The sequence below is a fragment of the Lichenostomus cassidix genome, chromosome 12 (assembly GCF_008360975.1).
Source record: "Lichenostomus cassidix isolate B80296 chromosome 12, HeHo_3.0, whole genome shotgun sequence".
In the NCBI taxonomy this organism is placed as follows: domain Eukaryota; kingdom Metazoa; phylum Chordata; class Aves; order Passeriformes; family Meliphagidae; genus Lichenostomus; species Lichenostomus cassidix.
Window position 1 is genome coordinate 18,325,004 of NC_139493.1, and position 17,569 is coordinate 18,342,572.

The window sequence follows — 17,569 nt, forward strand, 5'->3', positions numbered from 1 at the left end:
GGACACTGAGAGTCAGGCAGCACAGCTGAAAACCAGGCAGCAAAGGCAACTGTGTCAGAGTTTAAGGCAATCCATTTCCAGAACTGAAGGGTTACGGCCATGGTGATTTAGGGAAGAGTCATATTGGCCTTGTCAGAAAGCTGACATTGGCTTGGACCTTAATTTAATAATGCAATAAATCAGCTGAGTAGCAAGAAATAGCAAGCAATTGAACAATCTGCGTTTGAGCGATGAATCAGACAGAGACACCACGGAATACTCTGTTCTCATCCTGCCATTCCTGAGCCCCAGGACTGGATGGAGCACAGAGAGGGAAAGCTGAGGGATGACTCGACAGGAGCTGCAGGGCGTGCAGCCTCTGTAGGGCAGCAGGGAGCACTGCAGGCAGAGCAGGAGCACTCTTGGAAGGCAAAATAAACCCTGAGAAGTCCCAAGAAAGGGATCTCCAGTGCTTTTAGTGCGGTGCTCAAGGCAGGATTAGCTCTGTTTGTGCTGCTCCTGAAAGATGTTTGTCTAACCTGCTCTGAAAACTCCCAGTGATGGACACAGTACCATCCTCAGTGTTGTCCTCACTTGCAGGTACAATATTATTTTGCAATATATTTTGCTACTCCTGTGTTCCAGTGGTCCTGCAGAACAATGCAGGTCTGTTTTGTCCATTTTACCATTTCTAGCCTGAGTTATTTCAGCCTCATCCCTCCTCCCTTGGCTCCTGACATTTCTGACTCCCTGAGATGCACTGTAACCTCGAGAGTTGCAGTTCAGAGCCTGTCATTTGGGTTCTACCTCCTCATCTGCTGGCTCATCATGAAAAGGGAGCCTGCAGACATTTGTGAAAGCGTCTGTACAATTATTGATAGGAGAAATCGATAGATAAAAGAAATGTGACATGACTCATCTAAAGCTTGTCCTTCAGACAGCAAGTTCTGGCTGCAGCACGATCTGGGCTTATCATCAGAAAGCAGAGCAGATATTTAGTTGAAGAAACAGGAGTGTGAGTTAATTGAGGGACTGGCTGTGGTCTCCCTCCAAGGGCTGCACACTGATAACGAGATGTGAATGACCTGTAGCTCCTTGTGTTTTGTCTGCTCCTCCCTGCAATGAACATCTCATAGTAAATGTGTCTGCACAAGGAGAAAATACAGATACAGCCAGCAGAGATAAACTCCACTTCCATTCCAGTGAGACTTGATTTGACCAGTTTAGAAGGAATTTTGAATCAGAGTGACATCTTTGATGCTGACTCACTTTCATTTTGTTACATGGAACGTTTTAATTTGGGTGTTTTAAAGGCAGAGCTCTGAAAATGAACCTGAAGTTACCAGAACATCTCTGTACTTTGCTGACAGGAATACAAGAGGCTCCTCTGTGGTTTGGCTTTAACACTTTTTATGTGAATCAACATCAAAACAAATTAACAGTCCTGAGCTGGTGGACAAGGTGAACCTCTGTAGGCAATAACTGCAGGAACATAAGTTCAGTAACCCCACGTTTTGTGCCATTATTCCTGCCTGGCCTTGTAACCACTATTGCCTGCCCTTTGGCTCACCATAAAAAACAGCAATGAGAGATAAAATATCTCCTAAGAATGATGGTTTATTGCAACTTTTCAGCAGTGAATTCGCTGATCTCTGTTGGGAATCAGAATTCTCTGCTGAGAGTCTGTGGCCCTAGAGCCAAATGTCTTGATCCTCTTTGTGGGACAGTGGTACCTCAGAGGGCAACCTAGGTGCAGTTGTGTTGTGGCTGAAGGTGTGACTCTTGGTTCCACGAGCAAGGCTCAAGCTGGCAATAAAATCACAGTGAATCCAAACAGAAAAAGGGATGGTGGCTCCTCGCTAAGTAGTGAAAATGCTTTGGATTTGATTCAGGTACCTTTATGCTATAGCTGCACAAGCACATCCCACCGAGCTGGCTCGGAGCTGCAGCATCACCATCACCGGCCGGGCCAGCGCTGCCTTAGCCCGGGTGGCCACTGAGCCACGGCTGTGCCACGGCTTTGTTCCGGAGCCAAACAAGGGACACATTGTCCCTGCCTCTCACATAGCGCCAAAAAATCATCTCCCCGTGTGTCTCCTGCCCCTCCTCGTGGAGCTCATCGCTCACTCCAACAGTTCATCTCCCTTGTTCACGCTCAAGCCGCAGCGCCGGCTGACGTGTCTGCGGGGACATCACGGCAGGGGAGCCGGGAGCGCGGTCCTTGCGCTTCCTGCCGGGAGCATCCCTCGCCCTGGGCCTGCAGCCGGACCGGGACAGCCGAGCGAGCCGCTGCCTGACGGGACGGGGCCCGCACGGCGGGGATGGAGCGGCACCGGGGATGGAGCGGCGCCGGGGATGGAGCGGGACCAGCACCGCCCGGCGGGACCGGACCGCCACCAGGCAGGGATGGGGCAGGACCATGAAGCGGGACCGGACCGACGAGCGGCGATAGAGCAGGGCGGCACCCCCACGTGAGGACGGAGCGGGGCGAGGCCGGATCTCGCTACGGGGGAGGATGGAGCGGGAGCGGGGATGAGGCAGGGCCGGGAAGGGCGCAGGGCCGGGAACGCAGCAGGGCCGGGAACGCAGGGAGACGGAACCTCCGGGCGTGAGGCGGGCTCGGGGCGGGGCTGCTCCCTCACGCGGGCTCGGGGCGCATGCGCGGTGGCGGCGCGGCGGTGACGGGGACTGTGACGGTGCGTGGCGCGCGCGGGTGGCGGGAACGGCCTGAGCCCTGCGAGCCCTCAGGGACACCCACCGGGACACCCCGGGACCGGACACTGCCCCCGAGCCCTCAGGGACACCCTCAGGGACACCCACTGGGACACCCCGGGACCGGACACTGCCCCCGAGCCCTCAGGGACACCCGCAGGGACACCCCGGGACCGGACACTGCCCCCGAGCCCACAGGGACACCCCGGTACTGCCCCGGTCCGGTCCGGTCTGGTCTGACCCCGCCGTGCCCCTCAGCTGCAGCCCTAGGGCTGCCCCGGCCCGCCGCCCTGGCCAAAGCGCATTTAAAACTCCGGTGTAAAGCAGAGAATGCGGTGCCAGCCCACGGCTCTTCCTGCAAAGCTTATTGCCGTGATTCCCAGGATCCCAGAATGTCCTGGAAGGACCCAAGGGATCGCTCGGTCCAGCTCCAGCCCTGCACAGACACCCCAACAGTCCCACTGTGCATCCCTGAGAGTGTTGTCCAAACGCTCCTGGAGCTCAGATTGTTCAGAATGGTTTATATTTAGGCATTTATGTGGTTTCGGCTTTCTGCTCATTCTTCTGCTTTATTCCTGAATATACTTTATTCCTTTCTCTACTCGAGTTTCCCATAAACTTGGCTGAGGAGCATCCCTGTCAGCTCTGCAGGGGATGCCTCAGATCATATTAGCAGAGATCTCCAGCACATTCTGCCTGTGTTTGCTGTAAGAGCTACAGAATAAAACCTGTGTTACCCTGCATGGAGAATTTGCTGCTGCAAAGGGGGTCTTGCTGAAACAGAGAAAAATGGGTGAACCTTAACTCCTGAATGTTAAATCTTTTCTTTCCACGTTTTAGGAGGGAAAAAATAGGAAATGGCAGAAGCAGTTTTTCACCCCCCAAGAAGGAAAAGAAGAGTTTTCGAGTCGTACGAGGCTCCTTTTCCTGTGGATGTAGGGGGGAAGGATTTCAGACTATGCCAGGCTGAGATCATTAACAACAATGTGATTGTGAGGAACCCAGAGGATATTGAACAGCTCTACAACAAGGTGCTGCATCCTGTTTGCACAATGTTTTTAAGTGTTTTAAATGCAGGTAAAACATAAAACTGGTTCAAATCTGCTGCCTTGATGCTTTCCTGCTCCTCCAGCCTCCTGTGATTGTCCATATTTCCATTCTCTTCTGAAATCAGTACAAAAAATATATTCTGTATCGAATGTGAAAAGTCTTTCTCATCCCAGCTAGTAAATTTTGTAATTAAGTGATATTGTGAGCTAAGAAACAGCTGCAAAGTCTTCATGCTTCTTAATGTCTCCTTTCAACATTTCATGCAACTTTTCAACGCATTTTATTGTTTCTAAAGCTCAGGGGGTTGCAATACTAATGTTTTATAAATGTTTGTATCATTCTTTTAACTTTAGAGTGATTTATTCCTTTGTAAAATAAGCTGTGTTGAGTTTTTTGTGTCTGAGAACCATTTCAGCAGCATTCTAGTGCACTGCTATCTCTTTGGTTTCAGGTGTTGTTTTCAAACATTTTAAAATGGGAGATGTTCACTGACAAATATTTAGAATTCAGAAAAATGACCCAACACCCTCCAAGCTAAATGGGATTTAAATACCTGGTTAAATCAGGTGTTTAATCCTGAACCAGTTACCAGCAGCTAAACAAGCTTTAGGCAAAGCTTAAATGCTGCAGGAGTTCTGCTGTTTATTCCAGATTATCTCAGCAGTCCACATTTTATAACTGGGAAAGAAGCTAATTTTTGTGCCATGAGCTAATAGGGGTTTCTCTTGTCCTTTGCAGGGCTATTTTGGAAAAGGGATCCTTTCCAGGAGCAGGCCAGTGTTCAGCATTTCAGATCCTCTGCTGGTGGCCAAGTGGAGAGGTAAATGGGGCCTGTTTGTATTTCATCACTGCTCTAGTAGCTCCTCTCACTTTTCCTCACTCATATTTTTCTAAATTACATGCAGAAGAATAATCTGCTGGGTCAGGTTGAGGATATCTCTCTCCCCATCCCTTGTGCCTTGGGAAAATCCAGGAACATGAATTGTATGTGATTAATTTCTTAGTGCATTCTCCTAAACCTTCACTGAATTGTTGCTTTGGAAGTCTGAAGTAAAGGGATAATCCTGAGACTTTTCCTCATATAAATCTCCAATTTTCCTTGGGTTTAATCTGCAGATTTTTCAGTCCCTGAAATCATGAGGGAAGGATTTGTGAAGTTTTTAGGCTGCTTGTAGCCAGTTACACCCAGTCTGCTCTTGGCTGTTTATAGAAAGAATCATTCTTTACTCATCTCTCCCATGACAGTTAAGTCCTAATGGCTATCACTGGGTTTTATCCCATCCCTCCACAATTTTTTGGAGAAAAAAGTGTATTTAGTTGTTCTCTTGTGCAGGCTGTTCTCTCTGTACCTTCTCTGATTCTGCTGTGTCCCTTCTTGAAAAGTGGGACCAAAATTGCACTGAGGACTGAAAATGGGGATAATTACCACCTCAGTGATCAAAATCATACAAAAACATCTTTATATGGATGAAACAATGTATGTTTTTTCTTTATACAGGTGTGAACACAAACATGCCTATAATTACATCTCAAAAGTAAGTTAATTTGCTTTTTTCTTGGTGTTTTTAGGAAACTGATTGTTCTGGTTTATATTTTTCTTAGTGGTTTGCAGGTTGTTGGCTGTATAAATAATGAGGGTGACTTGCTTCTGTTTCTTTTCTCAATACTTCATTTCTAAATCACTTTGGAAGAAGTAGAAATAGGGTAGGGGATGATATTCAGGGTGGTTTTTCATGTAAGCTTGCAGATATTGATTGCTGAATAGAAGCCAAGGCTGAGTGCATGCCTAGTATGGGTAATTAATTCATAGTAATAATAACAAGCATAGTAAACATTCCTCAGGTGAGGAGCAGGAAAAGAAGTTTCTGGGGCAGGCTACTTAAAATACCTCTTCCATTTCCTTGTGGAATTTTTATCGTGTAGGCTGAAGCAACTCTTGAACTTTTGTAATACATTGATAGTTTACTTTTTTTAAAGTATCATTTAACATTGGTAGTTTGTACACCTAGCAGAACAGACTACATATTTATTTATGTTAGACCACATATTTATTTTATTCTGCTTAAATAGTGTATAAACTATTAAGCATGTGCAGGTGAGTTGCTCAGTTTGTTTTAATCTTATGATAACTCTAAAAAACTCACTTAAGTGTGAAAATTATGCTGCTTCAGCGGTCAATTTTAGGTGAGAAAAACAGTAACAATGTTGTTTCTAATGCTGCTACAGTTACTGCTGCTTGTGTGATTTTATTGGTGTTCAAAATGATATGCCTCAGCAGAGGCCTGCAAGTGCAAATTATATGGTAATTAAATAATAGGACAAAGAGGAGTGTCTTTTCTATACCGGAGTACAGCACTGAATTACCCAGCTTTATTAGGGGACTGCAGGGGGACTTGTATTTGTGTTGCCACATGGAATTTGCATTTAATTGTCTTGCAGTTCTTCATTACCTGGGCTGTAATTGCTGCCCGAGGATTTTGTTCAGGGAAATAAAATACACTGTACAAAATTTGTCCAGGTTGGAGGAAGGACAGCAGCACTCAGCCCCCTGCAGCTTTCACAGACTGAAGATCTGTGTTTCAACTGGATATTAATGTTATTTTCCAAGAGAAGGAACTGCAAGGGCACTAAAATCTCTATTGAAAAATGTTAGAAATAGTAGCTGAAAGCTGTAAATATCTCAGTGATGGGATTATTATTATTTCTCTGGGGTATAGCTGAGGGTTTTGGTAAAAAAGGTAGTTTCTAGTTTCTGCTTGGGATTTTTAGACTGGTGTTTCTGCTGTGCCATTGCTGTTACCAAGGCAGTTAAAGCAAAGCTTTGGAGCTCCTGCTCTCAGTGTTTGGCTGTGCAATAGCTGAAGTGTGAGGGCTCTGCAGCAGAGTCCTGCTGGACATTTTAATCCTGCAATTCCTGACTCCAGCATGATTTTGTGGAGAATTCAGGCTTAAGGCTTCCATGGGAGAAGGGACTTGGTGCCTGGTGAAGCTCCTGCTTGCTGGAGCTGCACAGCAGCTTGTGCAGAGCTCAGCAATGGTGTTTGTTGCCTCGGGAGTGTAAAGGCCAAACAAAGGCAGAGGAGGCAGCAGAATCCTCATGTTCACGAGGCTCCCTAAAAATTGGAGCTCCACTGCATTGATCACATTTGTGCACAGCAGCTGCTGGGGTGTGTTTGTGAGCTCTGCTGAACCTTTCAGGGTTTAAAAGTGTTACTAAAAGGAATTTATGCCCTGGAACTCCTGATTTGTTGTGTTCCCCAGGTACCAGCGCCGTGTCCAGTGGGCTAAAAGCGTCCTGCAGGAGCAAGGGCTCGACGACTGCTCTGTTACCAAAATCCTGGACAATTACACCAAACCCCTGGGGCTGCCCCTCTCTAAAGGGGATGGGGCTGAACAAACTGGGGACAGCTGCCCAAACACACAAAATACAGACCTTCACAAGCAATCTGCTGGCCATGAGGATGCTGAGGGTCAGAATGGGAGCTCCGAGAAGGAAGGGGATGCAGCCATGGATCCTGGGAGCAGCTCCAAGGAGCAGGAACGAGGGGATTCCAGAGAAATGGCTGCAGGGTCCTGCCAGAGGGACTCTCCTGTGCACTGTGGCTGTGAGGTGAAGCAGAGCCCTGAGCAAAGGGCTTGGGAGGGGATGGACTCAAGGGAATGTGCTCCAGAATATGTGCTGGTGCAAGAGGAGGAAGAAGGAGGCTCCTGTCCTGAAGATGACTCCACTCATGCACAAGGGAATGTAAGAAAAAGGAAGATCTTAATCTTTTGGAAAAAGCTACTTTCAGAATTCAGTATTTTTTGCAGTTTAACATTTTAGTAATACAGTCAATTTTTCTTGTAGCTTGTCAAGAAGGAAGTGTTAGTATGCAGAAAAAACCCATTTAGGATTTTTGAGTACTTACAACTCAGCTTGGAAGAGGTATGTGTCAAGTACAGTGCAAGTTGGTTTGCTTTTAGTCTGGAAAAGTAAATATTAATCTGTGTTACAATGTCATTTAATACCTTTTTCTAAAGTACAGGGCCCTCCTGTGTCTCCTAAGTACTTGGATTGTCTTTGTCATTAAACTTAGCTTTGATAGCCTCTGATAATTACATTAGATGGTTAAAAAATAGTAAGGGTCCAATCCCATCTGCTTTAGATGAGCAATCCCACTGACAGAGAGACCAGTGACAAAACTTAAATATAGAAATACCAAGAATGCAACAGTTTTTTGAGTCCTGTTTCAATTGTGCTTCTTCTAAATATATTCATGTGTTAGTTTTAACACCTTGCCTTCAGCAGGGATGACGTTGGGACTCTTGTATTAAATTAATTAATTAAGTCTTTGTTCTTGCAAGGCTTTGCATATAAACCACAGGAGGAATGTGGCTATCAGTTAAACTTACTCTGTTTGTTTTTTCAGGCTTTTTTCTTGGTGTATGCCCTGGGATGTTTAAGTATTTATTATGGTGAGGTAAGAGATTGGATTAATTTTGGATTACTGGGGATGCTGTTTGGATATGGTTTGGCCTGAAGTCTTACCTGTATGGGAGTGATTTATGCTGCTAATTCTAGAGAAGGAATAGCAAACAGAGTAATTGGGAAGTTTTTCTTACAAGTAATGGTGTTTCTGTTCAGAAAATACAGGTCTGAAAGCTTAAAGTTTACCAAGACAAATCTAATTAAGCAGCCTTTCTGTAGAGAAAGGATTTTTGTTGTAACTTAGGCAGGAAATATGGGAGAAATAATATGGGAATAGTCTCACCTTAAATGGCAAAATTCCTTGGAGTTTTAAGCATTAATTCTATCAAGCTGTTACTCATGTAATGACAATAATTCAAACCTGTGCTTTTAGTTTAAGATTTATCAGCCTACACTTTAAACAAGGGTGTTATGGGACTGATTATGAAATAACTAAAAGACCCACTAAATGGAGCAACAGGTTTCTGTCTTGAATTTAGAGATTTGGTATTTTATTGCCTGCAGCTCCTGCTCTGTGCAGCAGACTGTGGTATGTGCTGTTCGGCTGTTGTGATATTTGCTATTTGGCTGTACTGCTGTGTGTAGTAGAGCAGAACTGTTTTCTCTCAGTGCAGTGACCTTGTGTGTGTTTTCCAGGAGCCCCTGAGCATTGTGAAGCTGTGGGAAGTGTTCAGTGAGGTGAAGCCTGATTTCAAAACCACCTACATGGCCTATCACTACTTCCGAGGCAAGGGCTGGGTGCCCAAGGTGGGGCTGAAGTATGGCACAGATCTCTGTGAGTATCTCCCCAAAAATGGCATCACTTCCATCACTCCTCCTCCAGGCAAGGCAAAACTCCAGGGCCAGGCAGGAATTCACCAATGAGAATTCACCAAATGAGTCTTGAATCCTGCAGGACTGGAGCAGCCTTTACTACTTGCAGTTGGCAAAAGACATTTGGGGTTAGCTGTGAAGTTGGGGTGTCAGTGGAAAGGGATATCCCCTATCCAGTAGGTGAAGAGAGAGCTTGGAAGGTTTTGTTTTGCTTCATGAGGTTCATAATTCCTGCAGGATTGCACTGAAATTCCCAAGTTTCTCTGTCCCTTTCTAAACGCATCTTCTGCAGTGTTAATGTGACAGTTTCTTGAATAAGAGGTTTGAATCCAGATCCCAATTCACACCAAAGTTCATGCACCTCATTCATCCCATTTAATAGAAGCTGGACTTCTGCTGAATTTACTGCTAAGACTGTTTCTCTAGCTGTTTTGGTTTTTTTTGAGGGAGAGGGAGAAGGGACTTTTTTAATTAATGATTGGGGGTTTAATATTACAGAAGTAATTAGTGCTGTCCTTGCTAAGTAATCCAAGAACTCCCATTTAGCTCATGTCAACATAAACAGTGCAGTAATGCCTGTTATTACAGTAGAATGTGCATTAAATGAAGATATTTTTTAATGTGTGCAACCAGCAGGTGGTTTAATGATGCTGAGGTGGTTTCAGAGTTTGGGGGTTGTGCTGAGCAAGTCCTTTAGATCAGATCAGTGTGTAGCTCTGCCTGAATTCATCCTCACTGTTCTGTCTGGGGTTTTTGGGGCTTTGCTGTTCATCACCTGTGAAAAATTGATATCAGTTCATTCCCTACTCATTCCTGTTCTGGCCTGAAGCTGTTGTTTAGTCACTGCCTGTGGGTTTGTGCCAGGCAAAGAAAGGGGAGTCATTTAGGGTTAGTAGGAATTCTGCTTTACTCCTGAGCTTCCTGTTCTTTGGCAGCACCTTTGGAGAGCTGATATCACCACAGCTGTTTGTAAAGGACAGTTTTCCAGTCCTGGTTGTCATTGGCAGAAGTGCTGCTCATCCCTTTCCTGCCAAGGTCTGTGGTACCCAGCTGTGTGAGAAAAGCTCTGACAGTTAAAACAAACCTCCTCGTAACAGCTCTTGGCAAAGGGAAGACAGGCAATGGAAACATTTGACTTGGTTCAGTCCAAAGTCTTGTGTAGGGTCTGGTGGACAGTATTTCATCACTTGTACCCTGTGCCTCTCCTGAAACTTGGGGAAATGCTTCTTTGGAACAGAAATTCCATGCCTTACTGTGGTATTTTATCTGTACTCCAGTGGCTCAGCTGCTGTTGTAGATACAGTGTCAAATGCATGAGTAGTTGCAGAAAAATTCCATCCTAAACTTCCCTGCAGCAGTTGCTAATTCCTCTGGTTCTTCTGCTTTACCTCTGCCCTGCCCTGAGTCACTCTGCTGCTCTTCCCTCTCCCCACTTGCTGGGACAACCTAATTCTGAGCAGAATTCAGAAGAGTTGAAGTTTTGTGTAGTTAAAATTTACACAACATTTCATAATATTTATGGACCTGGTATTAAATTTGTATTGAAACTCTGATCTAACTGTGGTGTTTCTCTTTCATTTCAGTGCTGTATCGAAAAGGACCTCCCTTCTACCATGCCAGGTTTGACACTCACGTTTCTGACTAATTTCTTTGCTTCAAATTAAATTTCACTCACACCAATTCAGCATCTTCACTGGTCAAGCCCATATTCATCACTCAAAATATGTTGCCAGCTGTGTTCACACTGGGAATGTGAAAATCCTTTCAGCAGAGTACTGAATGGCACAATTTCTTTGATTCTTAATAACAGGCATTAAAAATTACAAGTTGCAGTGAGCACATTTAGTACTCATACGATGATGCACTCAGGAAAATAATTGGATTTAGTAATACTGACTGAGAAAAATTTATGGTCTGGGTAATTTATATAATTTGGGGGAACTTTTAAGGGGTGAAAATTGTCTTTATTTGTTGGCTAGTCAGGCTGAGCTCCTAGATAATAAATTGGTTATAAATGTCAGCTTGGCATTAACAAAGAGAATGCTACAAACATCAGGAGAAGGGTGGGGAGGGAAGGTGCCATTGGGCATTTCCACAACTTCAGTATTTCTCCTCTTCTCCTTAGAGAAAAAGATTCAATTTCACAACTTGCTACCTGCAAGCTGGCAGATAGTTTAATGCCAGTTTTTAGCCTCTAGCTCTTGCATTTTCTTCATAAAAAGGAAATTTCCTTTCTGTGAACTGTCCTGCCTGCTGTTTTTTCCAGTTACTCTGTCATTGCTGAGCTGGTGGATGATAATTATGAAGGTTCCCTTCGCAGACCCCTCAGCTGGATGTCCCTGTCTGGGCTGAACAGAACAACTGCAAATGCTTCTAAGGTAAAAGTGCTATGGTAAAAACAGCTTTGGAATGATAAATGTGCAGCTTGGCTCCAAAGGGCAGAGACTTGGAGTGAGGCTGGCAAGAGAATCCTCCTGCTGAACATGTTGGGCTGCAGGAGGGAAACAAGTTTGTTTTGTCAATATCCAGGTGAATCCTGGAAGAATTATTATTAAATAATCATTATTAAAGCTCTGCCACCTGTAGAAATGGTCAAAGTTGTGTGAGGAACAGAAGACCTGAGGGATACTTGTGTCCTGATTGCCACTTCTGTTTTGAAAGCCCTTTCCATCTCCCAGGATTTCCTTTTGAGCAGTGAGACTGAAATTTCCATGAGATTTCTGTGTGCTAGAGCTTCACAGTGCTTCCATAATCCATAGAAATTCCTGTGTTTCCTGGCTGCCCCCAGGAGCTCATGCTCTGCTATCTGATCAGACCTTCTGACATGACTGCAGAGGAGATGTCAACCCCAGAGTGTATGAAGAGAATCAAGGTTCAGGTGAGTGGTTCCTGCTTTTTTGCAGCTCATTGGAAGAACTGTCCATTGTTCTTTGGCTTGATTGGGGTTTTGCGCACTTGGCTGCAATAAAATTAAATTCCTTCATGCCCCAAATCATGAGAAGTGCCTTGCAGGCTTGCTAAAAACTTAAAATCTCCTAATCTGAATTTGAATGTTGCTGATACTGTGCATGTAAGCATTTGCATGGGGAAATAGGGATACCTGTGAAGATGGCAGGGCTAAGATAAGTTCCAAAATAAAGGGGGAAATGTGTGAGAGTTCAGCTCACTTCAGGAGCAAATAGTCATCTACTGAAATTTCTAAAAAGTCACGTAATACACATCAGTTTTACAGACCTAATCCCCATCTCTCACTGATTATCTGTAGCTTTGGCATTTTTTTTCCATAATAATTGCTGGGGTTTATTTCAGGAACTGATCGTGACTCGTTGGGTTTCTTCCCGTGAGCGCAGTGAACAAGATGAATTTTAACTGACTGCATGAGAAAAACTCACTTTTTAAAAACCACTTCTCCTTGTTTTTTATCTAATCTCATCACGAACTGTTGCTTCAGAACAGTTCCTACCAACATAGTCATTTGGTGTGTGTATAAATGCTATTTAAAATGAGGTGTACCACGTTTACTGCAGAGAATGTTGTACTGTAAAATGTAACTGAGCAGCTGAAAGGGAAAAAATGAAAGCTGTGTCCCAACTCCAAATATTAAAATAAAATTAAAAAAAGATCAAAAGGTGTATGTTTGCGTGGTGGCTACACTGCAGTCATTAGGAACAGTATTTTTAATATTATGGCAGGTGGAGGCATTAGAATGGGCACTGCAGAGCCACTGGTCTGAATCCTGAGTGTCTGCTACAAAACCAGAGCAATGAGGCATCAAACAGTTTGCTGGGAATACCTGTTCAGAGCTGGGGACTGTAAAGCTAACTCTGTTTTGTAGCTCAGCACAGGGTTCTGCATTTCTGCAGAGAGTCCTCAAATGCAACGGCTAAAACCCTGCAGTAATGACAGTGAGTCAAATTATTTTTCTGTGGTACTGATTCATTCTTCAACCAAAACCTGACTTCACAGTCTTGGTGCAATTGCACAAATTTGGATTTGGAGAGAGGTTTGGTTGATGCAATTGGACCCTGGAACTTGTTGGCTTATTTTCACAATCACAGCTCAGAACTGAGGAACTCTTCCCAGAATGTGCAATGATTTAAATCGACTCTGGGGCCTCATCAGGTGTTGGGCACCTTTCCCCATGTGGGTGAGATGTCTTTGTTTCCTTGGGATTTGCAGCTTCACATTCAGGCATCTGAATTCCACCTTGGCTTCTTTCCTTGACCATGCAGTTCAGAATGGAAAAAGAAACACGACTGGCAAAGAGGCTGGATTTATTTGTTGTTATATTTATTAGTAATGAAAGGAAAGGAAAATAACAGTGACTGCAGTCAGTCAGGGATTGGGGATTTCAGCAGCACAGGAGTACATGTTCCCTTTTTTTCACTCATCAGTAAACAAATGGGACAAGAAGAAAACATTTTGGTTTGCTACAGCTGAAGTCACCACAGTTCATTTGTAAAGCCTTTAATTCCACAGCAGTTCTGATTTGTGGTGTGAAGGGTCTTTGCAGAAGAGCACACAGTGAATGTTAAATCAGAAAACATTTTTCTGTAGGAACAGTTCCCACAGAAATTCTCTGTAGTGTGTACATTGTATGTGTGTTACTTCACTCAAATGCACAAGCTCAGTATCCTGATCCTTTCCTGAGGTGCAGGGTGAAGTTAATGATGTTTTTAATTCCATTCAACCTTAAACCCTGAGATGTGGAGCCTTAACCCTTCCTTTCCCTGCTGCCAGTGCTTCAATCCAGCAAGCTGTCATTTCCAGCCCCGCTGTCCTGCTCTGGCTCAGGCAGAGGCACGATGTAGACGTCTCTGTGTGCCAGCTCCTGGTGCAGGGTGAGGTATCTGGAGGCCTCCCTGGTGTGTGGGATCAGGAACCTCTCAGTGAACTGGCCTTTGCTCAGGGCTCCCTGGCCCCGGGCCAGCCGCATGCGGTTGATGAAGGCCAAAGCGAAGGTGTAGCAGTTGTGCTGCTCCTCCTCATACCTGGGGAAACACCTCCTCAGCAAGGGCACTCTGCAGGCATTGCCACTCATAGGGGAATGTTTACTCAGGGAAAGCTCTCCCCCCAATGCCAGTGTTTAAATAGATTCAGTTCATCACAAGCAGCACTTCCCAGCCAGGGGTACCAGGAACTCTGAGCAGAAAAACCAGGAGGCCTGCAAGACTTGGCAAAAATGAGTTCTTAGTTTTTTATATTTATTTGGCTTTTACCTTGTTAACTTTTGCTCTTTCACCTATTGTTACCAACTCCTTCCTGCAGCCCCAGAGCTCACTCTGTGTGTGGAACTCATTTAAAATCCAGCTCCTTCTATCAGTGATGTCCTGGTACAGTTTTTTTACAGTTGCCAGTCAAACCCCAGTGGCAGTGATTGGTGCCAGTTGTGCAAGGACAGAAATGCTGCTGGAACAGGAGTCACAACCACTTAAATGTCCTTGCCTTTTGCCTTTTCCCCTGCTCCCCTGCCCCAGGAGCACACAGCCCTCACCTGTTTCCTGACGCATTTCTGACATTGCCCCAACTGTCTCACGTGGGTCACTCATTTATTCCATTCCCTACCACACTGCCCTGCATCTTCCCCTTTCCCTGTGCAGCTGCATTTCCTACAGCCCTGCCCAGACCCTGTTTGCCATCTGCCTCATGCTCAGCCTGCTTCTGCAGCTGCCCCACCCTGTGTCCTTTGTCCCTTGTCCCCAGCCCTGTGACCCATCCCTTGCCTTGTGCTCTCAGTGGCTCTCAGGGAATCTCTGCGAGGTTTCCCTGCCCGCCCTGGGGATTTACAGGGGGTTTCTGCAAGGTGTGTGGGGATGAAAAGTGACCCTGAGCCCAGCTCAGCAGGGCTCACTGTTCCCTTCAAACCTCTCCTGGTTTATTCAGGGTGTTTCTTACTCCTGTGTGGGAATCAAGCTTAGTTTGTCCTCTTTGGGAAGTGCATCTTTGTATCCTGACAAGCAAAACCAGCCCCTGTCAGTAATTTTAGATACTGTTGGTCCCAGCTGTTCTCTACTATTCTTCAGTAAATTAAAAGCCACCAAGAAAATCAGAATTAGGCTTGGCTGGAACCCATACGAGTTACAGGATTAGTTTAGTGCAGTTCCTGGCCATTGAAAAAATAAGCAGAGGATTTAATTAAAAGAGGTCAGTTTTCAGTTCAGTGGTCACTGGTCTGATTGTGGGAAAAGTAGGTCACTGTGTCAGGAGGTGGCAGATGGAAACCAAAGAAAAGCTTGGAGAAGGGATGCACACCAGTGATTTTTTGGTGTTAAGTCAATTTTAGTGTTACTGTTAAAGTATCATAAATCCTGTTGCCTTTACAAGTTCTGCAAACATCTAAAAATTCTAAATCAAATTTTCCATCTTCTGGTCTAACGTATGATCCCTGAGATTTTACAGTTAGCACATACACAATTGCTAAAAATGCATTTGTTTCGATGGGTTTTTTTCTTTTATATTAAGGTTACATTCATTCAGTTAGACCCAGGCAGGCTCTGTCACAGCTGCTGTTACTGAGGGACAATCCCAGGACTGGGGTTTTCCTGGAAAGCTGCTCTGTCCCCAGAAGAGCTGGAAATCAGCCTGGTTTCCCATTTCTCCCCAGTGACAACAAAAGCATCATCTGGATGTCAGACCTGGGCAAGAATCCCACCACTGTGCTCAGCCTTTAAGTGCAAATACACCTCAAACTGCTGAAACCTAGAAAAATAATTATGGAATTGTGCCTGCACTTGTGTACTCAGCAGCAAGTAATGTTTCATTAAATTGGGGGTTTAATGCAAAATTCCCTAGAGCCACCTTTTGTTTTAGAGCTTTCAGGCTCCATCAGATGAGTAAAAATTCAGAACACTGTCTAGCCAGGGCAGGCTGGGGGTGATCAGGAGTGTGTGTCCTGAAGGAACACCAGGCTCTGATGACCCACAAACTTTGTGCTGTCCAAGAGGGACCATCCCAGATTAAACACACCCCATACTGTTAAACTACACACCTGTGAGGGAGCCAGGCCTCTTCCAAGGCAAATTCCTCCAGGAGGTTGTCCCACTGCTGCAGGAGCTCAGCCATGTCGGGCTGCACCAGGGGGATGCTGATGCACTGCTCCCAGCCCCTGTCAGCCCTGTGCACTCCCTCCTGGTCATAGCTGTACACCACACCTGCAAACACACACCATGGGGTCATGGGGGAACACACACTGAGCCCTTCTGGGGTTTTTCTGTGACTTAACTTCCCATCAGCCAAGGAGGAAATGCAGTCCTGGCTTCCAGCAAAAACCTGGTCTCATTTGCACGGCGTGGGTTGAAAAGAAGTTTTGCTCTTTTGATAATCAGAGCGACTTAAGGACAATCAGGCTTCATTTTTAACCCCCAAGTTAGACTGTATTAAATCTACATTGGAAATCATATTTTTAGCGTGGGCCTACTCTAGGGAGAACCCAATAGGAATTTTTAATGTGGCTTTTGAAAATGTTTTTTAATTAGGAGTATTTTTAGAATTAGCAAAAACTGTGTTTAGCTCCAAATTTCCTGTAAATCCTTTACAGCCTTTCATTCCAGGAGTGGAAGGCACCTCTTTATTCTATTCCATTCAGTGCCTGTTTAATCCGTTCAGGGGCATGGATTTGCTCTGCAGCTCTGCTGCAAGGTGAGATAAACTCTGAATGACCCAATCCTGGAACATTCCGAGCTGGAACTGCCGTGGCAGCACGGGTGGCAGCTGGGGTGGCTCGAGGGGACACAGGGCTGAGCTGGCACTGCCTGGCAGGGACCCCGGGGGGCTGTTACCCTTGGAATCGGTGATCCCGACGTGCAGGTCCGAGTGCCCGTCGTAGCCCCTGGAAGAGGAGCAGAGGGGCAAATGAGGGACAGGAATGGCCCTGCGGGAATAGCCCTGCGGGAATAGCCCTGCGGGAATGGCCTTGCGGGAATAGCCCTGCACGGCCTGCCTGCGACAGGCAGCACTTCCCATCTGCTCGGCCTGCCGTGCGGCTCAGGGAACTCCCTGCGCACCTGGGAAAGGCGATTCCATTCCGGGAACGGCTGTCATCCCTGTCCCTGCCCGGCCCGACTCCCATCCTTCCCCCTTCCCTGCCCTTCCCATTTCATTTGCTTCCCCTTTCCCTTCCCTTTTGCCTTTCCCTGCCTTTCCCGCTCCCTTCCCCATCCCATTCCCCTGCTCTTTTGCCCCCCATTCCCTCCCCGTGCCCTCCCTTTTCCCCATCCCATTCCCCTGCTCTTTTCCCTCCCTTTTCCCCTCCCATTCCCCTGCTCTTTTCCCTCCCATTCCCTCCCTTTCCCGCCCTCTCCCCTCAGTCCCCTCCCCGCTCCCGCAGCGCCCCCTGGCGGTTACTCCAGGAAGGTGCCCTGGGTGGGCCTGATGAGGAAGGCTCGGGGCTGCCCGTGGCCGTGCCGGAAGGGGCACGGCAGGCGGACAGGCGCGGCGGACAGCCCGGCGGCTCGCAAGTCCCCTCCGCACGCGGGGCAGCGCGGCGGCGCGCGGCGGCAGTACAGGAGCGCGCGGCAGTGGCGCACGCGCAGCACCGCCATGGCCCGG

The 17,569-nt window shown here is 46.1% G+C and overlaps 2 protein-coding genes across 3 annotated transcripts; one reads left to right on the forward strand and one right to left on the reverse strand.

The window, feature by feature from the left end:
- Positions 1-2,509: 2,509 nt before the first annotated feature.
- On the forward strand, positions 2,510-12,650 carry TSEN2 (tRNA splicing endonuclease subunit 2). Of its 2 annotated transcripts, none has more exons than XM_085073079.1 (11): positions 2,510-3,722; positions 4,480-4,561; positions 5,240-5,276; positions 7,003-7,486; positions 7,589-7,666; positions 8,151-8,201; positions 8,846-8,984; positions 10,606-10,642; positions 11,289-11,400; positions 11,811-11,900; positions 12,332-12,650. In XM_085073079.1, the coding sequence occupies exons 1-11, from the start codon at positions 3,549-3,551 to the stop codon at positions 12,389-12,391; spliced, it is 1,344 nt and encodes a 447-aa protein (XP_084929205.1). In that variant the 5' UTR covers positions 2,510-3,548; the 3' UTR covers positions 12,392-12,650. The 2 variants fall into 2 exon arrangements, with proteins under 2 accessions (XP_084929205.1, XP_084929206.1); XM_085073080.1 differs by having other exon boundaries at positions 3,631-3,768.
- A 641-nt stretch (positions 12,651-13,291) lies between these two features.
- MKRN2OS (MKRN2 opposite strand) lies at positions 13,292-17,562 on the reverse strand. The gene is made up of 4 exons (XM_085073083.1): positions 17,366-17,562; positions 16,801-16,850; positions 16,011-16,173; positions 13,292-14,013 (listed from the first exon to the last, which is right to left on the reverse strand). The coding sequence occupies exons 1-4, from the start codon at positions 17,560-17,562 to the stop codon at positions 13,767-13,769; spliced, it is 657 nt and encodes a 218-aa protein (XP_084929209.1). The 3' UTR covers positions 13,292-13,766.
- Positions 17,563-17,569: the final 7 nt, after the last annotated feature.